General features: G+C 62.0%; 5 protein-coding genes across 5 annotated transcripts; all 5 read left to right on the top strand.

Moving 5' to 3' along the window:
- Positions 1-166: 166 nt before the first annotated feature.
- LSCM1_07697 (uncharacterized protein) lies at positions 167-4,684 on the top strand (the record flags this gene model as incomplete). Its single annotated transcript, XM_067325059.1, has 1 exon — positions 167-4,684. One exon carries the CDS (start codon positions 167-169, stop codon positions 4,682-4,684), a length of 4,518 nt encoding a protein of 1,505 aa, XP_067181264.1.
- Positions 4,685-6,076: 1,392 nt separating this feature from the next.
- Positions 6,077-8,911, top strand: LSCM1_07698 (uncharacterized protein; the record flags this gene model as incomplete). Its single annotated transcript, XM_067325060.1, has 1 exon — positions 6,077-8,911. The coding sequence occupies one exon, from the start codon at positions 6,077-6,079 to the stop codon at positions 8,909-8,911; it is 2,835 nt and encodes a 944-aa protein (XP_067181265.1).
- Positions 8,912-13,651: 4,740 nt separating this feature from the next.
- On the top strand, positions 13,652-15,589 carry LSCM1_07699 (uncharacterized protein; the record flags this gene model as incomplete). The annotated part of the gene is made up of 1 exon (XM_067325061.1): positions 13,652-15,589. One exon carries the CDS (start codon positions 13,652-13,654, stop codon positions 15,587-15,589), a length of 1,938 nt encoding a protein of 645 aa, XP_067181266.1.
- A 7,655-nt stretch (positions 15,590-23,244) lies between these two features.
- LSCM1_07702 (uncharacterized protein) lies at positions 23,245-24,201 on the top strand (the record flags this gene model as incomplete). The annotated part of the gene is made up of 1 exon (XM_067325062.1): positions 23,245-24,201. One exon carries the CDS (start codon positions 23,245-23,247, stop codon positions 24,199-24,201), a length of 957 nt encoding a protein of 318 aa, XP_067181267.1.
- Positions 24,202-24,788: 587 nt separating this feature from the next.
- Positions 24,789-25,463, top strand: LSCM1_07703 (uncharacterized protein; the record flags this gene model as incomplete). Its single annotated transcript, XM_067325063.1, has 1 exon — positions 24,789-25,463. The coding sequence occupies one exon, from the start codon at positions 24,789-24,791 to the stop codon at positions 25,461-25,463; it is 675 nt and encodes a 224-aa protein (XP_067181268.1).
- Between the last annotated feature and the right edge of the window lie 14 nt (positions 25,464-25,477).

The raw sequence follows: 25,477 nt of genomic DNA on the forward strand, positions 1-25,477 counted from the left end.
AGAGGCGACAGAGCGGAGGAGGAGCAACAGCCCATTGGAAGGGGAGAGGTGGACGGGGCAGTAAGACTTGGGCACACTCCGTCGGCCCTGCGGCAGCGCAGCTCTTTCTCTCTCTCTCTGAGGGTGCGCGCACCAAATGCACGCTCCTCGCTCTGGTGGTGTAGGCATGTACTTGCGGAAGCCGCTCGTGCAGCGTGGGACGCGGCGTCGCCACCCTCACAGGTGCCATGAACGAGTACCAACTGCGACCAGGTCAGCGCCGCTGTGGTCGTCGGGCAGCGGGGGTGGAGGGAGCGACTTCGCGCGCTACACAGAGGCGGAGCTCGCGGATACGGTTTTCACAGCGCCTTTGCCCACCGAAGCGCATCCCGCGCCAGTCGAGCAGCGACTCGCCTCCTCCTTCCCTCTTGCAGCCTCAACAGCAGCGACTGGTGCGCAGCGTCACCGCCGACGACGCTCCCTTCACTGCGGGAACGAGGTGTCGAGCTTGCCGCCTACCCGCGCCATCTTGAATCACCTGAACAGCTCCCTATGGCTGCAGGTGCTGGCTTGCCTGCATAGACGCGGCGCCCTTTCCAGCGAGGATTACGCGGGCGCGATTCGGTACTTGCCAGCTTTCACATACCGCCCGCTGATGCCGTGGCTGTGGACCTCTCCTGCCTCGTCGATACCAGAGGGAGCGGCGCAGCATAGCAACGCAAGTCACCGAAACAGCGAAGCGGAGAGCTGGCCAGCTGCATGGAACCGCACGGGGGGCAAGGTGGGCAAGCTTGACTGGCAGGCAGAGGTGCACAGCAAGCCGCCCCTCGCCACGTCGGCGACGACCTGTCGACCTGCAGCTCCGCTGGCACCTCCTGCTCCAGCGCCGCTCACGGCATACACGGTCACAGATATGAGTACCGCTGCGCCGGCGCAGTGGGCAGACATTGCGACATCGGTGGTGAGGTCAGAACTTGGCGAGGCTCCGCCAGCCACTGCGATGGAGCTGCTGAAGATATGGCACGGCCTGTTCTTCGCCCTCCGCTCGCACACGGTGTGGGCCAGCACGCCGGAGCAGCTGCGCGATTGTGCTCACCCGCAGATCATGCGCATGTTCGAGTGCTTCTATGCAGACGTCAAGAGTTACTCTCGGCTTTTCCGTCCGAACGAGGCGCTGGGCGCTGGCGTCGCATCCTCTGAGGAGCTTCAGCTGCAGCAGTGGCGTGACGACGTCACTACCGAGGTGGCGGTGCGCACGCTGACGCCGCCGATCTTGCTTCGCAACCTCCGCAGCCTGTACCGTCTGCACCGCAACTCCGCAATGCTGTTCGCTGAGCTCTACGCCATGTGCATCAAAGAAGAGGAGGCGCACCTGCACCTTCAGGCCTTTCGTGCGACCAGTCTCGGTAGCGCTCCGGCGGAGGAAGGGCATCAGCCCATTACACGCACGCAGCGGCAGAAGCTGACGACAACAGCGCTGCTGATGGATGTAGATCTTGCCGCTTATTATGCCACACTGCCGGGACGGCGCCACAGCGGCCTCAGCGATGCGGGCGAGCAGTGGTCCGCTACGCTGCAGCATCTTCGGTTCCTTCTTCCTCGCGTGCATCTCCTTCAGTGCGCGAGGGCGCAGCGAGTCTCGCTGGCGTCAAGCAAGAACATTGCCGATGAAGCGGTGTGGCAGCCGTGGCGGCAGGTCGCGTCTATCATCATGAACGTGTGCGTGTGGGTCAGCAACAACAACGGCGAGGCGGAGCGTTGCGCCGACGCGCTGCGGTGCACAATAGAGACGCTTCGGTGCATGTGTGCGCAATCATCGACGGCGGGCCGCGGCAGCGCATGCAAGCTACTCACCCCTCCAACATCCCGAGACGTTAGCTGCTTCATTTCGTGCCTTGTCGAAGCCGCCCGGGACAGCATGCGGGCAAAGGCAGCTCAGCTACATTATGGCCCGATGGATGGGTTGTTGGGCGTGTACCTGCTCTCCGTCGCCGTCTCTGCCGTTGTCCCAGCTAGCGTTCCCTCGCACAAGTCAAGAGCGGAGTGCCAGCAGACGGGCAACGGAGTGAGCTTGCCGAGCGCCAATGCTACCGATGGCGCCGTGGAATTGCTGCAGCGACTGCGTCTTCTCTTTCACGCCTCGAAGTCGACGCCTCGCGAGGTGTGGGCTGCGCTGCATCGCTTCCCGGGGGCAAGGAACGCTGCCCGCTACGGCCTCGTCACGGTCGGCTATCGACTCTTCAGCGATTGTGTCGTGCCACTGGCAAGTCAGCCAAAGTCCATTGTGAGTGCCTGGCGCCTCTGGGGCCGCTTGCGCGCGTGGGCGACGGAGGTCGGACGGCCACTGGGCCTGCGCGGAGAGGCTGCTTCGGTGCTGTGGAAAGTGCGGTGGCTGCAGGAGCAGGACCGCGCGCCATCGGCGCTGTGGCCTCGACATTCCACAGACAGCGACAACAGCGCGGCCAGTGCTCTGCTCCGCCGTCTGACGTCTGGCGGCGTGAAAGCTCGCGGCGACGCCGGCTACGGCGCTCCCGAGACATCGACACAGGCGAGCCCTGTGTCGTGGCGTTGCGGATGCGGCTTCGAGAATGGACCCACGAGCGCCAGCGCGTACCCCTTCGACGTGTCAAGTTTGGCGTGCGCAGCTTGTGTGCTGCGCACGCTGGCGCCGCTGAGTTGGGAGTGCCCGTCCTGCCACGCCGTCGCCTGCAGCGGCGTAAGCGTGCCGTATTGCCTGCGTTGTGAGGCGGCCCATCCCCTGGCGGATCAGCTTTGCTTAGACATAAAAGCACCCAACGCGTTCGGTGCTCGGGCGTGCGGCGTGGCATCGTGCAAAGGACGTTCACCTCTGGGAACAGTGGCCTTGCGACGGCAAAGTAATCTGCGCATGAGCACGCTCTGCCCCACAGCACCGCCGCCATTGCTGAGTGCGTGGGGGGCGGCCGGTGGTGTTGCACGATGCTGTTGGGACTGCGGGCGGGTGTGTGACAGTGCACCAGCTAACGTTGGCGGGGTGGACGTGGCGCCTCTTTCTTCGACGAGCGCGGCACCCTTTCGGTACAGCGACAAAGACGCTTTGCTGGACAGCCTCCGTAAGGATGACCATTCACTTAGGGTGGAGGATGCAGGGACACTGGTCTACGTGTGCTCCGACTGCCACGCCATCTCCGCGGGACCGCACGGTGCCTCTTCCCTCAGCGTACCAGGCAATGCGCCGGCGCCGATGGAGGGGGTGAAAGCGTCGGAGTGCGACATAGCGCGCTGCAGCCTCTGTGGCAGCACGGAGCCCGGCTACTACACTACCGCCTTCAGCTGGGCATGCAATTGTGGCGCCCGCAACGCTGCGCTGCACGCCTACTGCCATGCATGTTCACGGGCCGCACAGCAGCCCGCGGTGACGTGCACGCACTGCAGCCACGCGCAGCCTGTCAGGGCAGACGCGGCGGGAGAAGAGAGTAGGGGTGAGTGCGAGCGCTGCCACCACCCACACCCTCGCGCACTCGCTGCCATTCATCAGCACCGCCTTGTCCGCTGCCCGGCGTGCCAAGGCCGTGTGCTGTCCACGAGCTTACAGTGCCCGCACTGCGCCTCCACCGCTGTGGCGGCAGTGGCAGCGCTGCTTCCAACGGAGGCGGACCAACCGTGGGTCTGCCACCACTGTGGCACAGCACACGCGATACGCGGCAGCATGGATGGCGAGCTGCGCCCCCCGGCGCACCTGGCGGGCGTCTCATCCTCGCGTGCACCTCTGCAACTACTCCTCACGCATGCTGACGACGACTGCTGCACAACGTGCAGTACGCGCCGTCTGCCAGCTGCCACGTGGGAGCGTGGACGTCTTTGGGGGTGCAGCAAGTGCGGAGAGCCACACAACTGCGGACTGGCGTGCCGACGATGCTGCGCTCTGGCCCCTGGCGTTCCTGGCGGCGAGGTGTATGTGTGGCGCTGCGCGGCGTGCGACGCCTATCACCCCAGCTGGGAGACACAGTGCCAGACTACCGGCTGCGGAGCTCGAAAAGGAACTGTGGGCGCGTACCAGCGCTTCTGCTACTCACCCTGGAGATGTGCTGAGTGTGGTGGCGTAACGCTGTCCTCGCACGCGGCCGCCTGCGCCTCCTGCGGTACGGAGACCCCGCTGCCGTTGCGTGACACCCCGTGCACCTACGCTGACGCGTGCGCGACGGCGGCGAACGCAGAGAAGCGTGGTGCGAATGCGGAGGCGCACGACAGCGCACACGCCCATGAAGAGGAAACGACAACTGAAGTCGATGAATGCGCCGATGGAGGCGTGCAGAAGACCTCTGGCGGGGCCTGTGCAACTCGTTCCACATCGCCTGCTGACCCGCTCAGGGTTCAGCCTCCACAGCATGCAGAGACTACCCAAGTTTCGCGTCTAGCAGAAGTGGAGGCGTTACTGCTACAGGCAGCTGCACACCCAACCCCGCCGTTGCTTACCTGTCCGCTGGACACGGCGGTGGTGGAAGCAGTGTCGCCGACATCACGGTGGCCGCGCAGGAGCGGCGGCACCTCCGCACAAGGAGGCGAGCTAGCGGGTGGTTTGGCCATGGCAGCTACTGATCCAACACACCGCAACAGCGCCGCTACGGGTGGGGACATCGGTGGCGCCGGATTTACCCCAGAGCCGTGGGAGGACGCGTACGCCGCGATGGTCACCTCCTATTGTGGCCGGTGTGACGCCGGATAACGCTAAGCTGTGAGAAACGCGCGGATGTGGGCCGCATAGGCCCTGAAACGTCCGACCACAGCTACACGCAACGATCCCGTTCGCGCACCCCTCATCTTCTCCACAGCCTCCCTCTCTCTAGCTCCCTCTGTCAGGCACATGACTCCCGGTGGTCCACTCTGCGTGCACGTGTTCGTGAGTGGAAGCCATCACCTAATGCGGAAGACCGCGCCTACTCCTGCACGGTCTCGACCCTGACAGCAGCACTATCACCTTCGCCAGGGCCCGCCCAGCCCTTCTCGCCTTGCCCCGTTCTCATTGCTTTCCTTCACCTGAGGCCCTTCTCTTCCCCCCCTCTCAACCACCACCAGACACTCACACACACGCACACAAGCCCGCGTGTGTGCGTTCGCACGGGCCGGCTGCGACGTCATAGCGAAAGCTGTCTGCCTCAGAGGGAGAGAGGGAGAGGGAGAGCGAGCCGCCATTGCGCCGACGCGCGTTGGGAAGTCGGCCCCCGCTGACTGTGTAAAACGCAGCAGAGCACTCAGCGGTGCGGCGCGCCTTTGCAGCCTTTTCTCTCCCCCTTTCTTGTCTGCCGCAGCTGCGGCTTCACCTTTCCGGGGACGGCACGTTTGCGCTCGCTGCTATCCGAAAGGAGCGCTCCGGCACACACTGACGGCGGCAGCGACGAGCCCTTGCCGTGCCTCACCCGCAGGCCGCTGCATAAAATACAGTGAAGAGCCCCGCAGACGGGCCGAGTCGCGATTGTGTGCACAAAACGCGTAAGAGGTCCAACTGGGTGACACACGGAGGGTGGAGGGTGGCGGTCAGCTGGGCGGATGGTCGGCACCGCGCTCTCGTCCGTGCAGGGGCGCAACGCATTTTTGTGCGCGTCGATTCGCCCATGCGGGAGCGATGCGCCTTGTGCCTGGCGCTGACGGGCCCGGTGTAGGCGGCCAGATGGCGCACACAGGTCGCACCGTCAGCGGATGGGATCGCATGCGGGCACGCGAACGCGCTCATGGCCTCGACGTGCAACTCTTTCTGTCTCTCTTTCCCCCGTCTTTCCCCTCTCTCGACGCGTGGCGAAGGGAAGAAGGTCGTATTCCTCCGTACACTGTGCCACTGACACGCCACGTCGACGATTCACCTCACTTCTTCTGCATCAGCTCACTCGAGCATCCCCTCTCCCCTTTCCTCTGCGCTTGCCTGTGTGCGCGCTGTCCTCCTCGGCGTTTTGTGGACGTCTGCGTGCTTGTCGATTTCTGTCAGATGCGGCAGTGTGAACGCCTCCCTTCTTCTTTCTTTATGCTGTGCTATATCTGAGCCTCAACGCTGTGGTGCACACTGCGTTGCCTGACAACATCCTCCGTACGGCCGTGCAACATAGGGACTCTCTCGAAGGGATCGATGGCCTCGTCGACCCCGGCGCAGCAGTCTTCTACACTGCCGCCACCACTGCACTCTCCACCTTCGCCGTACACCAAAAATCGCACCTCTACCTTCGGCAGTGCTTTTGAGGAGTACGACGATGCCTCTGCTTGCCGCTCGAAGCGGCTACCGACGCAACCACCAACGCCTCAACAGCAGCAGCAGCAGCAGCAGCAGGTGCATGGGCGGGAAGGAGATCGATACGATGCGGACGGCTCAGGAGGAGGGCGATGGGGGCAGAACACCTCGCAGCCGTCTACGCCGTGCACCGAGCTCCCATCAAGCCCTCACGCGAAGCCGAGTGTGAGCCCGGCAGGGTTGGCTACGCCGCCCTCGAGCGTCGCTAAAGACGCTCGTCTCGCTTGCCGGCAGTATCTCGAGGAAGCCTACACTCCGACATCTGCGTCCGAGGCGGGCGGTGAAAGCGAGCGACCCCAAAAGAAGGAGCTGCGCCTGGAGGACTGCACCTCCAACAACTTCAACTACCGCTCAGTTTTCTCACCGGCCTACGTGCTGTCCTCGGCCACCTCGCTGAGCCTTGACACTGGGTGCACGGACGGGCGTGACTTCAGCATGTTCTCCTTCACCAGCAGTGTACGCGATAACCTCGACGCTCTCGGCGGCTCGATGTGTCGCCGGGCGAACCCGCTGGCGTCGAGCAACAGCATGGCCGCCGACACCACCGAGACGCCGCTGGTCGCGCATGGTGTGCCGGCGCCGTCGTCACCGACCTCCTCCACCGTGCACGTGGCGGCCGGGCGGCCCACTGCAGGCGCGGCGGAAGGGAGTGGCGCCTTTGCCGCCCGCATGTCGAAGTTCAAGCGGCGCCTGCAGAACCTCAGCGGCCCCGCGTTCGATCTCAAGGCCGTCCAGGAGGCGCAGCGCAGCTTCCTCGAGGAGGAGGCAGTGTGCAACGCTGCTCAATCGTACCCGATGAGCGACATCACGTCGCTGCTGGCGGTTGGTTCGTGGAAGGACGCCTCGGATCCGGTGCTGCTGAAGAAGCACAACATCGGCTACGTCTTGAACGTTGCCAAGGAGCTCATCCCCACGGAAGAGGCGAAGGCAATTGCGGAGAAGAATGATATTGTCTCCGAGTGGATCCCCATGAGCGACTCGCACTCGCAGGATGTGTCGGAGCACTTGCTCAAGGCGTTTCGCTTCATAGAGCGGGCCCGTAAGGAGCACTCGCGCGTGCTCGTGCACTGCCGTCGTGGCATCTCGCGCAGCGCCGCCATTATTGTGGCGTACCTCATGGCGTCTGAGCACCGCAGCTACGAAGACGCGCTGAGGTTTGTGACAGAGCGGCGCAGCTGCGTCTCTCTGAACTTGGCGTTTCAGGAGCGTCTCTCCGAATTTGTGCCCAGCAGCGAGTTCTTCCACGGCTCCCCTCTACAGCCGCCACCGCCGCAGCAGCAGCAGCCGAGCGCTGCGTCTCCGCCTTCCGCATCTTCTTCTGGCGTCCTGCTGCCCACACATAGTGTCCCCGCATCACTCACAGACAACGCTAGCAGCGGCCACGCCAGTCACCTGCGCCAGCCGAGGTCCATGCCGAAACCAGAAAACCCGTTGCTGCGTCCGCGTGAGTGCCATAGCGTGTCGAGCAGCGCCAACAGCAGCCGCGCCAGCAGCGGCGTGCGCACGGCGCCATCACAGAGCTCCGGGCCTCCGTTGAAGCCCCGAAGGGAGAGGAAGCGGTGTCTTCGGCCGCTGCGTGCGAGTAAGCAGACGAGCCTGTGGTGCTCAACGGTCTCCAGTTCAACGCCGACATCAACGACAGCCACCTCCCTCAACTCGGCCTCGCTCGAGGAGGTTTCTGCCTTTCACTCGCCACTGCAGAAACATCAGCATAGTCGACGCGGCAGCGGCGTACCGCGAGCTTTCGGTACTCTGAGCAGCACAACCAGGATGTCGACCCCGTCGGTCGCGACAACTGCCATGCCAGACAGGCGAAGCGCTGAGGACGAGGTGATGGGGACGCCTGCGCCGGAGAGCCTCTGCAGCCGTGACAATGGTGACAATGAGGGAGAAGAGCCCAGTTCACCGATGGGCGCTGACTACCGCGGTACCCTCGCGCGGTTCAGCGTTACTCAAGCAAGTAGCAGCTCGACATCCATCGGGTCGCCGAAGAACCTGCCGCGCAGCTATTCAGAGGAAGAGGTGCGCCCCATCACCACTGCAACGACCACGGTGACGGCTACGCTGTCGCACCTCAGCAAGCATGTCCCCGATGGGACAACGACAACGGCGAACGAGGAGGCCGGTGACGGCGAGGTGCAATGCGGCAGCAGCAGTGCCAACACCAACGAAAGCTTCTCACATCTTCATTGCAGTCCTCGCGTGCCCGCTCACCGTGGCAACGCTTTCGACGACTTCTCCGGCGGCGACGACGACGGCAGTGGGGCGCCGGAGTCCACGCCGACGACAGAGCTGCCGCTTTTGCAGAAAAAACGTTACCGGAAATCGCGCCTCCGCACCTTAATTTCTGGCGACGCGGCTGCTACACCGTCCCCCGTGACGGAGTCGCAGCCGTATAGCGCGGTGCAGCTGCACTTGCCCGTCCCAGAGAGCGGCCGCAGCGGCAGCGAGGAACAGCAAGACTCCGAGGCAAGCGAGATGAGCAACAGCCACGCCGCTACCGTGGGTGGCGATAAGATGAGTACGACAGCCACTAGAAGCGGACCTTCAGCCACGTGTTACGGCACTCGGAACTCTTTCAACGAGGAGGAAGTCGCACCCCCGTCACCGACGGCGTCGCAGTCGTCCCCCGTCTTGGCGGATGCAATCCCCCCTGTGCCAAGTCGCAGCGGGTGAAGACGTGTGGCCGGGATGGGGGCTCTGGTACGCGCCGGCGCACATGCGGACAAGAGGAGAAAGAGGGCGACGACACAGCCAGAGGATCGCTGCAGGAGGCGTCGAGGCGAAGAAAGTCGGCCACGCCTCTTCTTCTCGTCAGCTTTTTTTTCCGTCTGCTTCTTTAGGCGGCACACTTCACGCAGCTGTTGAGGTTAGGTGAGCGGGAGAGGTGGCGGACTGTTAGACTCCACACCAGGAGCGGTGCCGATACCAATGCGGCGAGCGTGCTGACGGTCTCTCTTTCTCTGTCCTTGATGTCCCTCACGTGTGCCGGTGCTCCAGTTTTGTCTCCTCCATTCCCCTCCCCTCCGTCGTGCTGCTGCATGCACGCGCACTCATCGAACGCGCACAGCGTCTCCTATCATGCGCACAGGCTCCTCTAGCCCCCTCCCCTCCCAGTGCCCTCGCCTCGATACGCGCGCTTCCCTCCCCACCGCCGTACCGAATCGCGTAGCCTCGAGTCATGTCAGTGCCGCTGCTCGCTTTCTTGCCCACACGCCTGTCCGCGAACATTGCCCAAGGTATCTTGGCTTTTTTTTCATCTGTGCGTCAGGTGACGCCGATCGTTGTGCGTGTGTGTGCGGGTGGGGAGAGAGAAAGCGGCGGCGGCCGTGAGTGCGGAGAGGAATAATGAGACGCCGCCTGTTCGCCCCTTCCCCCATCTTTTCATGGGCGTGCCCTGCCCTCCTCCCCGTACGTTGCTCAGCCTCGTCCTCCTCTGCCCCATTCTCTCCTCGTTCTCTTCTATTCGCCGTTTATGCTACTGCTGCACGTGTTTTTGCCGCTTCCTAGAAGTGAAACGTACCGCATCACTTTAGGGAGGTGGCCAACGCGGCTGTGCATGTTCGCTGGAGAAGCCAAGCCGTGGCATGTCGCCAAAAGAGTGGAGGAGGCGCAGAGATATTACCTTCTGCGGCGGGCTGTTGTGGATGAGCAGGAACTGAGGGCTGTAGAATGACGCGCCGAGAGGAAGAGAGATGTACAGTCACGGTAAAAGGTGTGTAATCGTCGTTGTCATGCAAGCGAGCCCACAGCGCGCGTGCATGCGCTTGATTGTTTCTGCCCTCCCCACTTTCTTCCGTTTTCAACCTCACTGCCGCTGGACTGTCTCCGTCCCTTCGCCCTCTATGACGGTTGTCGTTGTTGCTCCCTCACTCGGACGGCTCTCTCCACCACCTCCCTACTCCCCCTTCAGTCCCGCGCGGCTCATATCCGCGGCAGCACACTCGTTGGAAGAGAATTGGTGTTGTCGCTGCAAAGCGAAACGGCAGTGAACAGCAACGAAGACGCCTCTCCCGCCACCCCCACCCCTTCGCCCCTCCTCCCCCATTCACCGCCCTCTTTTCTCTCTGCACGCGCACATGTGCGCGTGTGCGGTGAGGTGGCCGACTCGTTTGTCCCCCACACTCTACGCCGCGCTTGGTTCTCCTGTCGCCTGTCCCCGCCCTCGCCGTCCCCCTCTCGTCTTCCCTTTTTCGTTGCTCTTTTTTTTTTTGGTTTATAAATGTATTTCTTTCTGTTTGCGTTCCGTTTCATGGCTTCGCGCGAGACGCCCTCCGCATCTCACGCGTCGCGGAGGTGCCCTGCTCTCTTCTTCCCACCTCCCTTCCCCTCCTCTTCCTCCCCCCGTTGCGTCTTCCCCTACTGCTGTACCTGCGCGTGTCGCGCACTTGCCCGCCTGTTTGTTCGCCATTATGCTGCAGCTGTGCGGTACGCCTCAAAGTTGTATGCGCGCGAGTGTGTGGCGCTTCTCTTCTCATGTCCGCCTCCCCCCCCCGCCGCCGCCGCCGCCGCCCCCTTTCTTGTGTGATTTTGTTGCTCCTCGCTCTCTTTGTTTTTTTCAATGGGCCTCTCGTGATGGGCAGGAGGAGGGGGGTGGTGGTGGAACGAGGCACGTATGCAAGCGTACCCGTGTGCACATGTCTGCCTGCGTGTAATACCCTCAACGCCACCCCTAACACGCGCACACACACTTTTTTTTCTTCCCCCAGTGCCGACAACCTCGATTCATCGTCCCTCCCTTCTTCGGGTATCCACTACACGTCGCACCTCAATGTGTACCCACCTCTTCATTCACCTCTCCCCTCCCCCACACCCCTCGCTCAACACTCGCGAGCCTGCGCGCGTCTACCTGTCGGTCTGACGAACTGCAGACGCACCGACCCACGTGCGCACGAACGGCAAGCAGGACTGCGGGCGCAACGCGAGCGCGCGAGAGCACTGGAGGTTGTGCGTACGCGTGTTCCCTTTCTGCTCCTTCCACCAATCATGTAAGCAACCAATCAGACCATGAATGCGTAGATGCGAGGGTAAGCGTAGTGGCGTTGATAATGAGAGGGAAGAGGGGGAGAGGCTGACCCGCGCGTCGGTGCATGCGTGCAGGGCATACAGGGGCAGGGGCAGGGAGGGAGGGCGGGGGGGCTCCTCTCTGGGTACCCTGTGCACCTGCTTTGGAGGACTTCTTCACTTCGCTGGCACACGGAACGGCACAGGTTGGCTCACTCAGAGGTGTCCAGCAGGACCGAGACCACCACGCCCCCTGAAGCACTCATCACTACCGCTGCCTGGAAAACCGCCGGTCACGCGGCTGTGTGTGTACGTGTGTATCCAAAGTAGAGGTGGTAGAAAGCAAGACGAAAGAAAAGAAGGGGGTCGTGGGACGACGGCTACAGCCCACAGTTTGTGCACTCTCAGGTGGACCTTGGCGACTGCCAACAACTTTGCCTCTCCCAACCCCCTGCTGTCTGTGTGTCTCGCTGGTTCCCTTTTTTTTTTCTCTTCAGGTGTTTCGTGTGGTGTGGTGGCCGTTCACTCTCACCTACGGCCGAAGAGCCGCCTTCTATGGCGTACGCTCCCCTCTCCCCCTCTCCTCTTTCCCTTTTTTCTGTTGCCTTTTCTTTTGTTCGCCGCTGTGATTTCACGTTTGGCTGACTCGCTCGCTGTCACCCACACTCCCTCTTTTTCTGTTGTGCGTGTGTGTCGCCCACTTATGCGACTGCTGCTGCCTCTGTGCCTGACGGAGGCGGTTGGTGCGTGTGCGTGTGATTGGGTGTTTTTGTCTTCGTCACCATTGCCAATGGACGCGGAGCGGCACGCTCTTTACACACATATATATATATAAGGGAAGCCAAGCGGTGGGGCCAGCTCTTCTCGCTGCATTTCCTCGCCCCCCCTCTTTCCGTGTCGAGTACGATTGGTGCTCTTTCCACGACTCATTTTTTTCTTTGTAACATGTCTCTGTCGCGCTCCTCGGACCATTCGTGCTTCTTGTTGGCTGTTCTTCTCTGGTTCGTAGACGCCACCGTACACGACAACGACGATCACCACCGCCACCACCACCGCTCTCCCATCTTCTACCAGCTTTCTTTGGCTTTGCGTCCCCAACCCCTTTTTCATTGCTTTTGGCGGCCCTTTCGCCCACTGGTTGCCGCGCTCCTCCGTGTCCGTCTTCCTTGGCGCGAAGCGGAGGAGGGAAGTCGCTCTTCTTCACCCCTTGTGTGTGAGCCTGCGTGTGTGTGTCTCCAATGGCTGCCTATGCGAGTCCTCGCGCTCGCCTTCTCTCCAGCCAATACTGACGTGTTTTGCTATGGCGCATCTCTGCGTGCCTGTGCGTGCCGGTGTCGGTCGGTCAACTATTGAGACCCTCTCTCTCGCTCTCTTGCTCTGCGCTTTCGTGTCTTCCCGTTCGCGCGCGCGCGCACCGTCCTCTGCCCATATATATATATATTAGCGGGTGCTATTTGCTGCGGTTGTTGTGCTTGTGGAAGGCGGGGCACCCATCCCCCTCCCCCACCCCACCCCTCGCCATTGTTCGAGCCCCCTCATGGAGGCGCCTGGTGCCTGCGACAGTCTTTGCCCTTTTTTCATAGACATCGCTTTGCATCACGAAGTGGTCGTGGCCTGGCGTGTTGGGGCGTGGCTGTTGCCCCCTCCTCATTCTCCGCCCGCCCTCCCACACACCTTCGTTGCTGCGTCTTGCTTGCGCCACGTCCTCTGCGTCACTTCTTCAACGGATTGCGATGTGCTACGGCAGCGATCACCACCATCGTCCTAGTTGATCGGCGCCGGTCCCCTCTCCTGCTACTGTTCCGCGATACCTTCTCCACATGGCTCGCCCCCTCCCCCTCCCGCTGCCGACCTTTTCTGTGGTTGCCGTCGCCGATCCCTCTGAACGGTAAGCACGTCTCCGTCTGGGCACACACCCCTCCCTCCCTCTCTCGGTCCCTTTTGTACATATCTCTTGTCGACCATTCGCCGCGTCCTTTGCCGTCGTATTCTGTCTTCGCCGCATCTCATTTTGTTGTTGTTGTAGTTTCGCTCGCTCTCGCTACGTGGTCGCGGTGCCGTCGTCGCAATCCTCCATGTGAACTTGGTTGCTTGTGCGTGTGTGCGCGCGGCAACAAGAGCGGAGCGGAGGGGGACCAAGGCAAAGGCTCCCTCGATCTCTGCTGCTCTCGGCCTCTCCTCTGTATGGCCTCATCACCGAGAGGCTGCCCCCTCTCCTCTCCTATGATTACGGCTTACGATGTCTCCTCGTCCCAGCCCCCCCCACACACACACACACCTCTCACTTTGTCGTCCGCATCGCCTGGGGATGCACCCTCCTCCTCCTCTAACCACATGCACGCACGCACAAGCAAGCGTTCACCACTCCCTTCTCCTCCCCCCGCACAGCACAGCACCACCTCTACATCATTCATGGCCTCCCACCACGCTGCGTTCTCGCCATCTCTCACGTTGGCGGGTATGGATTACATATCTCCGTCTGCGGCCTGCATCAAACCAACTCGGATTGCCACCGGTGGCGGCAAGACAGTCGGCCCGGATGGGCCAAGCGAGCCGGCAATCGGTGCTGTCGGCACGAAGCGTGGCGGTAACGCACCATCGCTTTCCCCAGGCACCGCTGGTGACCCCCAGTACGCTGATGTTGTGAAGATCACGCTGCAAGACTGTCTGGCGTGTAGCGGATGTGTGACAACCGCAGAAACAGTGCTGGTTAGCGCGCAGAGTCGCTACGAGATTGTGTCTGCCCTCCTTGCGTCGTCCACCTCGCCGTCATCGTCAGCGACGAAGACGGGGAGCACCTCTCGTCCTCGTCTAGTGAGCATCAGCTCCCAGTCTTGTGCCTCTCTCGCCGCGTACCTTCGCATGCCCATGGCTACTGTGTACGAGCTGGTGGCTGGCTTCATGCGCGCAATACTGACGACAGCAGGGCTGCGGGAGGCCGCAAGGAAAGGCGAGATGACTGCCGCGAAGTCGCTGGGTGATGCCATGGGCAACGAGGAGGAGACGCTGCCGGACGAGGAGGCGAGGCGCGCACCGCAGACAGCAGCGACAGACGCCGCCATGACTCTTCTCTCAGAGCTGGAAGCGTCCATCTATGTGATCGACCTCGAGTGGGCAGAGCGGCTCTCTGCAGAGCTGACGGCGCGAGAGTACGAGCGGCGCCTTCGCGGCGGCGGCAGTGTGGAGGTCGGGCCGCTTCCATTGATCGTCTCGGCATGCCCAGGCTGGGTGTGCTACTGCGAGAAGCAGGGCTCACAGCTGCTGCCTCACCTCTGCCCTGTCATGTCAGCCCAAGGCATCGCTGGCAGCTACGCGAAGCGCACGGTTGCCGCTGATCTCTACCATGTGTCGATTCAGCCCTGCTTTGACCGAAAGCTCGAGGCTGCGCGGGACTCGATGCTGTCGACGGCAGACGCGGACGCGTCGGTCTTTTACACCGACTGCGTTCTAAGCACCGCCGAGCTGCTGGAGTGGATGAGAGAGGTGGACGCAACGCTTCCGTGGCGGGGGCGGCTGGACACGAGCGTCGCCGCCCCCTTGGCGGAGGATGACCGCACAGGGCCCTCAGCTCAGCAGTCCGTCCAGTCGAACGAGGAAGAAACGCCCGCTTCAGCGTCGGCCCCTGCGGTCTCCGAGCACGCCCGCGATGCGGCGCGGCTCGCGGGCAGTGGCAGCTATCACCAAGCGGTTATCGCTCATCGTCTCCGCACGGAGGGCGCGGCAGCGCCGCCATCATCATCTTCGCCAGAAACCCTCGCCACCATTGCGTACGAAGTAAAGCGCAACCGCAATCATCAGCTCGTCACCTGTGCCGCCCTGCCGAAGGAGGTGTTCTGCCTCGGCTACGGCTTTCAGCAAGTTCAGAACGTGGTGCGCGGCCTCAAGAGGCGCATACCTGCCATGAGCAGCTACACGTTCATCGAGCTCATGGCGTGCCCGGATGGGTGCTTGAACGGTGGAGGGCAGCTGCGGCTGGCACAACAGCTGCACGCAGAGGTGCTGGACGCCGTCATTGACGCCTACGCGAAGAACCTGGAGGAGGGCCGTCCGAAGAGCGGCCCTGGCGCAGCGACTGTTTCTGCTCCCTCGGCCGCGGCACCCGCCGGCGGGTTTACTAGCGCACACTGTGACAGCGACTACACCATGAAGGTGCAGCGGCGCCGCGTGGAGGCCCTGGCGCAACCCCTCCAGAACAGCGCTCAGGCAGCACAGCAGCCCTTTGCAGATGCCACCATCACTGCGAGAGCCTCCTTGCTGGGGGACGCGCTATGGCGCTGCACCTTTCGCGACCGCGAGAAGGAGTTCGCCGAGATGCTGGACAACGGCAACGTGCACAGCTTAAAGTGGTGAGTGCCAACGAACCGTAAAGAGGTGCGGGGAAGAGGCGTGTGTGTGGTTGGGGGGGGGGGGGGAGCGGCGGCGTTCATCGCTCGCGAGGAAAAGGGGGCGAACGGCTATCCGGACTCGGCTTAATCTTTGGGCGGCACATCACGTCCATCTCCATTGCTCGCTGTCGACCTCCCTTACCCTTCCCTCTCTCTTCCTGCCCCCCCTCGCTCCCCCCACAAGACGCACCCCCTTGTCTGTGGCGGAAGGAGGGGTCACACATTCGCACACACACACACACAGACAGAGAAACAGACGCGTCTCTTCGATACGGCAGTCGGCGACGACTCTGTGGGATTCGGCCTTCACAGATGCAGTGCTCATTTCCTTTGTCACGTGCGGCGTGTTGCACCGGCGCTACTCCACCTAAATCCTCTCTTCTCGCGTGTCGCCTACGCCCGACCCATCCCCACTCCCAGCCGCTAACGGTCACGAGCGATGGTGCCGTCTGCCCGCATCCTCTTCTGCAGCGAGGGGACGACGAAAAGAACGCCATCGCTACTGCCGAAGGATGAGGCGCTGCGCCCCGGTGCCTCCGTTAGGATTCACAGGCTGACTGCCTCTCACAGCGCATACTTTCGTCCGCTGCATGTCTTCCGCACTTCTTTTTTTTTACGCCTTCATCTGCTGTTGCTCTAGGCGTTGACTGTCGATCCTGCACACGCTCGACCTCCATCGCTTCCTACACCCCCCCGCGCCAACCTACACTCGCGCAACCACCACCCTGACGAACTCGCTCCCTTTTTTTTTTTGAGGGGGAGGGCTTCGTTCATAGGAACAGCAGCGAGACGATCAGCGCAGTCGCTGGTGGTACCCACACGTGTCCCTAGCATACACGCACCCACACAGACAGACAGATACACTCATACAAAGAGGCACGTAGCGAAGCACCGACGCTTTTAACTCCTGCAGGGCCAGAGAGAGAGAAGGGGGGAGCCCTCCTGCGAGCTGGCGCCCTTTCGCGCCTTTTTTCCCTCGCTCCCTCCCCCACTCAGACGCATACACTGGCACGTGCCCCTCATGCAGCTGTCTTCGCTGTAGGCTATAGCGTTCCTTCTGCGCGTCCAGTCGCACGACACGGATACACTCAAGCGTACGTATGTGAACGCGTTTGTGTTTGTGTGGGGGAAGAGGGACTTATTTCCTTCATGTGCGGGTGTCTGTCCCCCGTCCGTGATGGCGCTGCAGACAACGGCAATACACTCCTCCTCTCTCCGATAGGTTGCGCGTATAATGTCTTGCGCGCGTCAGCGAAGGCCGCCAGCGCGTACCTGTCCCTTTCGCCAGATGTATCGAGAGCTTCTTGATGTGGGTCAGCGAGTGCGTCCCCCGTGTGTTCTGTTGCTATCAGCAATGCCCATGTCAGATCTTGTGCGACCGCATTCGTGTGTGTCTCCTTTACGAGGGGCCGGACTGGTGGACTGAAATCTCCTTTGCAGCACCTCTGCTCCGCCTTCCGTCGATGTCAAGGGCCCGAACCTCACGGACTCATCCGCGACGCGGCCGCTGTGCGCTTCTCACCGCCACCCCGGCGATGTGGGAGTGCTCGACACTGCTGGTTAGCGCCCTCCTCTTCTACGTGCTGTCCGCGACGGCCCCAGAAGCGTTCACGTAAATGGCGCACGGTGCCACCCCCCCACACCCCACACCCCGTCGAGCAGCCGCGGTGCCACACGCACTACAGTTGCGACAGGGGCAGAACAGCGTCGAAAGGGGCGGCGGACCTGTCTGCGCTTCGACATCGTCTGCACGCTCAGTTTATGCATCACAGATTCTGTCAACGGTCTGATGAACAGCACACGAACGTCACCGGGTGGAACGGCTCTGTCGTCATGCCTGGCCTCAGCCTCGTCCTCTTCTACCTCTCTGCCGCTACCGCCGGTCCACCGTACTTCACCTCAGAGATCTGCTACACGGAGGCGAACTGCACGCTCCCGTGCGCCGGTGCACCCATGGGGTATGTGTTGGGGCGTGCGCGGTAAGACGTGCCATCATGCCGCTCCTCGTGGCGCTCTTGCTGTTGTTGACGTCCGTTGGCTGCGCCGGGCTCTTCATCTCGTACGTTCGCAAGCGCGCAGTAGAGGGGTACCACGAACTTGACACAGAATGCCGGTGGTAACTCGGCCTTCGTTGACCGCCTTACCGACCCGACGATCACCGCAGCGCACGCCGCGTACATGTCGCCCCTCGTCCGTGTCTTCCGCCACCTTTGCGCGGCAGCGGTGCGGGCGGCCCAAAGATACCATCACGCTGCTCACGGTGAGGACACTTTGGGCCACCCGCACCCGGGTCTCCCTTGCAGCTCGACGCAGGGCGCTCCTCACCCACCCCGCCATGCGAAGCACCGTCTCCTGCGAGGTCCACTTACGCACCTCAGGCCATCGAAGCCGATTTTGAGAAGCCCCACGCCGTCGCCTCGCCCAGCACGCCAGAGGGCGGCTACGCTCATAGCCACCAGGACGCCGAAAGACGGTGCCCAATCTTTCTCACCGGCATCGCATCTTCATCCACCCGCCCCCATCCGCCATGACCTTGAGGTATACCCCCCGCCCCGACGGTCTCGAGATGATATCACCACATTCGTGCAACTACGACTCCTCCTGCCAGCAGCCACGGGAAGCCCCTCGACTGACACGGCAGCAGCCGATCGACACTCCCGATGCTGCATCAGCGAACGCGGCTCATTCCGCACCTGACAGAGTGCAGCAGCAGGCTGCGGAGGAGGCGGCCCGCCTGAAGCCGGGGGTGGCGTGTGGGATGGCGTGCTCGATGGCGACTGTACTTGGTGATGTCGTGCGGGCCTCAATGAAGTGCTCAGAGGAGGAGCGTAGGGCGAACAGGATGAGCGGCGTGCCACCTCGGGCCTTTCATGGGCTCTTGCTGGCCGAGGACGTGGGAGAAGGGACGCTGAGAGTCACCGGGCCGCACGAGAGCGGGCCGGCATACGAGGGCGGTGTTCGGATGGGCGACAGGGTGGTGCGAATATGCGGTGTGGATGTTCGCTCAACGGCAATGGTACGGCAGGTGGTTGATGCACGCTGATGACGGAGAGGAACCAGGAGTACACTGTAGTGCTATGCATCAGGGCGGCGGACCCGCAGCACAGAAGCCGTCTTTGATTTCCTCAATGTGCACAAGCACGATCGAATCGATAGCCGCTGCGGGTACGGCGTTTTGGACCCGATGATGTTGCTCAGTGGCCCAGGCGTTTGAGAGGCCGCCACACCACCAAAGCCGATTGAGGCGGCAGCCCTTCCTCGCTCCTCAGATTTGCCTCCGAGCGCACGTTCAGCTTATGTGGCGACGCAGAAAGACTCTCGTGCAGGAGTCTTCGGCGTCTCAGAGAGCGGGCAGCCGCATCAGCAGCCAAGCGGGACGGCTGTGGCGACTTCAGCAGTTCCGCTGAAGGGGCGCACACCATCGAAGGGCACATGCAGACGTCACTGATGCTTGCATGCGTGTGTGTTGGCGATGGCGAGTGATGTACGATGCGTATGATGGGGCTCCTGTGCCGTCGGTATCGACGCAGCCACGGGCATGCACACCGCCCCCCCCCTTGTACACGGCAATGTGAGGCTCAACGATTCATTGGCGCTGCTGCACAGAGTCCTGCGTGCGCAGCGTCTCATTCGCACGCTTTTCTTGCAGCCACTGCAGAGTTCTCTTCTCTTCATCGCATGGGCGCTAAAGGTGACGCGTGGGGGCTGGCACAAGCGAGGGATAGGGATGGATGACGTGGCGGAGCAGCAAGTGTGTCCTGTGTCTCGCTCCCCCCTTTCCACCCTCTCGCCGTCTCCCTCCCTCGTGCGCTCCTCTCAACATCGCATGGAGCGTGTGGCCCTTGAATGCGCGTTTCTTTTCCTCTCGCCATGGTCGGCGGTGATCATTCCGTTGACAGCCCTCCGAACTGGTTGCCGAGGCTCGACTTGCCGGCAGAAGAGCGGCACCGCATCATCGCCCCGCACGGTGCCGGCGTGAGCAGCTGCGCGCACAACACGCAGCAGCAGTTTGTATGTCTAGCAACATCTGCCGCCCTCTTCCCCGTTTTTATGGGCGTACGATCCTCATACTCGTTATCTTGAGTGCCCATCAGAGGGGACGCTGATGAGCACCAGGGCTGTCTGCGTGTCCGTGCACCGTGCTAAAGTTTGAACGCCCTCGGCATTCACACCTCTCTACTCTTTCGGGGTGCCGAACATCTGTCCTGTCGTTGTGGACTGTCTGCCTCGACCCTCCATTTCCACCTCTGCCCCCCACACACACACACGCTCCTCTGCATTGCGCTGACGCACACTGCTGTGTTGGTGCAGTGTGCCGTTGGTGACACGCACCCGCGGCGCCTCTCCTGCCTCCGCGGCTCGGGGGAGAAAAGGGTGAGCTGAGGGAGCGGCGGCGGAGGAGTGGGTGGGGCAATCGGAGGAGTGATGCGCCTCATAATGCGGCGTTGTGTATTCACTCCTCTCACTGATCGGCTCGCTTTTTTCTTCCGCGGCCTCTGCGAAGGAGAGCGCCTCCTCTCTCTCTCTCTGTGCTCCTCCCCTCTCCCTCCCACGCCCCACTTCGTCGTGTGTGCTGCTACTGCGGACAAATTATATCAGCATCCGAGCTCACACGCTTCTCACGCACACCCCACCCCTTCACAGAGAGAGAGAGTAGTGCATACAGCTCGAAGGTGCGGCGCGTGTGTGCCTCCTCATGCCACGCGCGTACTACAAGCCTTTTACGGCCTATGAGGAGGCCTTCGGCTTTCATGGGACGCGCCGCATCGCGCACATCATGTGCTCTGTGCTCTTCGGTGGGCTTCTGCTCAAGGTCATGCTGCTGATCAAGTACAGCTCCGTCTCCAATCCACAGTGGACCTGGCCGCTGGAGGACGATCCACGGTACCAAGAGCTGATGGAGCGGCGTCTAGCACTCGCCGAAGAGGTATCAGCGCAGGAATCGATAAAGAGAGCGATGCGCACAAGGCGCGCGGCACCACCCGCGTAGTGCGCATCGGAAGGGAAAAAGATGAGAAGAAGTCACTCCCCCCCACACACACACGCACACACACCACCACCGCCACGACCGCGACCGCCTCCCCTCGATGCTGAATGGGAAGGCAAGGAGAGGAGGAGGCGTACGTGTACGTGTGTGCGTGCGTGCTGGGAGGATGTGAAGCGGAGGTGAAGCGTCGCCGGTGCTGCGCATCGCACAGAACTCACTGCCCTCTCCTTTATGCTTGGGCGTGTCCGTGTGGGCGTATCCAAGTGCGCACTCCTGTGAAACGTCTGCATTAGGCTTCGTGCCATCATCATCACCAGCGCCTTCTCTCTCTTTCACCTCCCTCCCTCTGTGCCTCTTCTATCGACTGTGAATGTATCGATAGCACGAGGCATGTACATCAGGAGGGGAGGGTACCCCACCCACCGCCGCCGCCAGAAAAGTGAAAGCGCAGGCTCGCATCCGCGAACGTGCCTACCCGTGAGCGTCTACTCGTCGGCACTAGCTTTGTCGTCCATCCCTCCTCCCCCCCACACACTCCCTTTCTTCTCTAGCCGATCAACAGCAGCATGGCTCGTTCACTCCTCCCTCCCTTCCACTCCCCCCCTCTTCCCACCTCAGCGCACGAGCACACAGCAGCTCTCCTGATCCCGATTGGCGCACCCCTTCTCCCCCATCACCCGCCCCTGCGTGGCAGCCTTTTCCTTCACTATCGCATAACTCATGAACAAACATCCGCGAGACTTATGCACCGCTGCCTTTGAGGGCGACACAGCCCGTGTGCAGCAACTTGTGACGGCGGCCGGCGTGTATGGTGAGCGGTGGCATTCACCGTTTCTCGTCGATACAAGTGCAGCAGCGCGCGATGCGCTGGCCAACTGGGAGGCTGCCGGGGATGGTGAGGCCAGCGACGGCGGTGGCACGGAGGAGGACATGGAGGAGGTGCTGGGGGAGGAGGAGATGGCAAAGCTGACGGCGCACCCATCCCTGCGCAGCATCTTGAAGCTCTATAGCCTGGATGCGCCGCCCAGCGAGAGCGTCAGTGACGAGGAGGGCGCAGGTGCACACAGCCAAGATGATGATGCCACGCTACTGGATGAAGAAGCCGAGGAGGCGGCGGAGGAGGATCGGCAGGCGCAGCAGCGCGACATGTTCCTCTACAAGCGCCTGCTCGCCCACCAACTGCACCGTCAAAGCGTTGCCCAGCACATTCAGCAGCACGGCTTGCTGCGCATGAGCGCAACGCCGCCTGTGGACATAACCCTCTATGGTATTCTCTTCTCGTGCCGTGAGGTGCCGGCTGCTACGGAGGAGGCGGCAGCGACAGCGTTGGAAAGCTCGGTGCCCCTGCAAGTGCGGTGGCAGCCGAGCAAGCGCAGTCGCTACGCTGGTACGCCCCTCCACTGGGCCGTCCTCGCCCGCGAGCATGACATGGTGCGCTTCCTCGTCGAGCACGGTGCTGATTGCACGGCAGGACTGAAGGCGCTCACGCACGACGGTGCCGCGCCGGATGCGCAGCTTCTCATGCTGGACCAAAAGGTGCTGGCGATGCTGACGCCTGCAAGCATGGCCGCTGCCAACGAGTCACATCGCACACTCGAAGTGCTGGAGAGAGCTGTAGCTGCGCAAGCAGCGAGGCGCGCGGACGAGGAGGCTTTCTTTGCTCTGTTGGAGGAGCGTCTGCGCCGGCGCAAGGAGATGTACCTGCACCGTCGAGAGGAAGCACGCGTGCAGCGAGCGCGGGAAGCCGAGGAGCAGGCGAGGCGCGCGGAGGCTGAGGAGGCAGAGGAAGCGGAGGAAGCGACGGAGGGCAATATGTCGGGTGAAGATAACGAAGACGGAAGCGACGGCGAAGACGGGGGCGAAGAGGACGAGGAGGCGGTCAATTAAAGTGATGGTGCGCGCGTACGTGTGTGTGTGTGTGTGTGTGGAGAAGGGTGCAAGAGAGCGGCTATGAGCGAAGTGCCCTGTCATCACCCGGCGGGCGCACACACACGCGCAGAAACTATGCGACTGGGACAGATGTACATGTATTCATCGATCGGTGACGGCCATCGCCGAATGCTTCCGTTTCCTCTTGTCTGATCCGCTGCGACACGCACCCATGCACACCGGTATGCAGTCTATTCTATCGTGAATGCGCCTCTGCAGAGAGAGAGAGCAGTGGCTCTGCTCCCCTTTCCTGCCTCGCCACCTTCGCCCCTCGAACCCGTTCGCCATCGGCACTCTCTCCTCCAGCGAACCACCAGTCAGCTGTGCTCTCTCTCTTTCTCTTTTCCTCACTATATTTGTGCGCATGCGTTCGCAGCGCTTCCACCCTCCATGCCACGACCCCTGTGCGCCCCTCCCCTCTTCCTCATCTCTCACCCCATTTCCGCTGTATTCATACCCCCACCCCCGGTGCGCCGCCACGTCGCATGCACCCGACCGCTGGATGTCCCGTACCTTCTGCACCGGGGAAAGGCGCGGTGCATTGCACACCCTTTCCATAGGCACACATACACACGTACACTGACATACACACCTACTCGGTATCTCTCACCGGGAGGTACAGCCATCGGGCGTGCTCCTCCTCCTCGCTGCCTACGCCGTTTTTTTTTTGTTGGCTCTCATCCCTCGATCCGACTCCCTTCGAGATGGCGGAGGCAGAGGGCGAAGAAGATGTGCGGCTAATGAGCCGCGAGGAGCGCATCGCAAGCTACCGTGAGCTCGTTGAGGGGCTCGACGACATCCTTGCCTCACATGACGCCAACGGCGACAACGACGGCGAAGATGCAGAACAGATCGCGGCGCTAGTGGAGGAGGTGGAGGCGCAGCTGCGCACCCTAGCGCAACTGCTCAACGAGGAGGAAACGATTCAGGTCACGGCAGGGCTCATCAAGAGAGTGGAGAAGTCCTCTGAAACGGGAGAGGTGCTGACCACCATTGTCTACCCCTCACCAAGCACGTCCTCGACAGCCGCGTCCTCGACGCTGCGACCGGCGCCGTACGAAGTGCTCTTCGATGAGCGCGATTGGTACCCGTGTGTGATCGCCGGGATCGTGCCGCCAGCCAAAGATGTTGACCGAGTACAGTACAAGGCTTGGATATTGGGCCACAACGTGGAAGAGGTCGTGTACAGCGAGGCGCTGCGGCCTTGGCAGCCAAACGCGTCCACCAGTGCCATCCAAGGCGGAATGAGCTGTCACGTTATTGACCCCCAGACCGGGCGCTATGTGGAGGGCGTCGTAGATAGGCTGACGCTGGAGGAGACGGTACTCGTGAAAGTGCCCGCAGCAGCCTCCACCTCCACTACGACATCTGCTTCAGCTTCGACGGCAACGACCACCATCGTGACAGTACCGCTATCTCACGTGCGCGTCGGCAAGTTCTACGCCCAGCTGCGCCACCGCCCCAAGACAGCGGAGGAGCGGGCGGCGCGCCGCGCGGAGCAGGCGCGGCTGAAGCGCGAACGGGCGGCGCAGCAGCGGCAACTGGCCACAGAGAAGGTCGCAAAGGATGCGGATGACTGGCAGTCCCTCATAAGCGACATGATGGGCATAAACAGTGGTGGCGCCGGTGATAAGAAGCACAAGCGGCGGCGCGTTCAATGATGATGGCACATGAGGCACGCCCACACGCCAATGGCTGTATGCGCAGTCGCGCTTTCACTCGGTGGGTGGGGCCATGAGGAAGGGGGAGGGTGACGGTGGCTGCGTCGTTTCCTCTCTCTCCCTCTCGCACTCCTTTAATGCACAGGCACATGCACGCGTCTATATATATAGAGATGTGTGTATGTGCATGTGTATCAAGGGAGGTCTTTCACCACAAAGTTTTACTGAGTGACTGGACACCTCCGCACGTCCCACCAGCGTCGAGTAAATATACGTGGCAGTCGTTGCACTGTGCCCCAGCCACAGACGCTAAAGGTCCTCTTTAACGAGTATACACCCCCCCCTGTGCACCTCTAAAGGAGTTCGCATGAAGGCGTGTCTGCACGAGAAGAAAAAGGCGTTCGCCCCGCCCCCCCCCTCCACACACACTTTCACACACACCATCGCGTAGTGAATCGCTCGCTCAGCTCTTTCCGTTGCTCCTCTCTCGTTCGACTCTCCTCACTCCCGCTTCTCACCCCCCTCCTCCTCCTTGGGCCGCCTCCCTCAGCCGACATTCACACGCACACATACACACACACACAATCATGGGCATCAAGGACATGTACCTGCTCGCCTACAACGCAGGCATGTGCATGGGCTGGGGCACGATCCTCGTGAAGGTTATAAAGCGCCTAGCGGAGGGTGGAAGTGTCGCCTCTGTCTACCCTGAGATTGCGCAGCTGCTGTGCGTTGCGCAGACCGGCGCCATTGCCGAGATCCTGCACGCCGCCTTCGGCCTGGTACGGAGCCCGGTCGGGACGACCTTCCTGCAAGTCCTGTCGCGCCTCATTGTGCTGTACGGCGCCGTGCGCATCGGTGGCACGGAGGCAACAGGGAACATCATTTTTGTGCAGATGCTGGTCTCATGGTGCCTAAGCGAGGTCATCCGCTACTCCTTTTACACCACGAGCCTCGTCAGCGTCCGTTCTGCATGGCTGACCTGGCTGCGCTACTCTGCGTTCATGGTGCTCTATCCCGTCGGCATCACGGGCGAGATTGGCTGCCTGTACAAGGCGCTTCCGTACATCAAGGAACACAAGCCCTGGACGGTGGAGCTGCCAAACACGCTGAACTTCACCTTCTCGTGGCACAATGGTGTGTGGTTCATCCTCCTCGGCGTCTACCCGTACGGCAGCTACGTCATGTACTCGTACATGCTCTCCCAGCGCCGGAAGATATTCGCCAAGGCCGCGTCTGAGGGTGCAAAGAAGTCAGCGTGAGGGCCGCGCCCTGC

Source organism: Leishmania martiniquensis, chromosome 5, assembly GCF_017916325.1.
Source record: "Leishmania martiniquensis isolate LSCM1 chromosome 5, whole genome shotgun sequence".
NCBI classification, from domain to species: Eukaryota; Euglenozoa; class Kinetoplastea; order Trypanosomatida; family Trypanosomatidae; genus Leishmania; species Leishmania martiniquensis.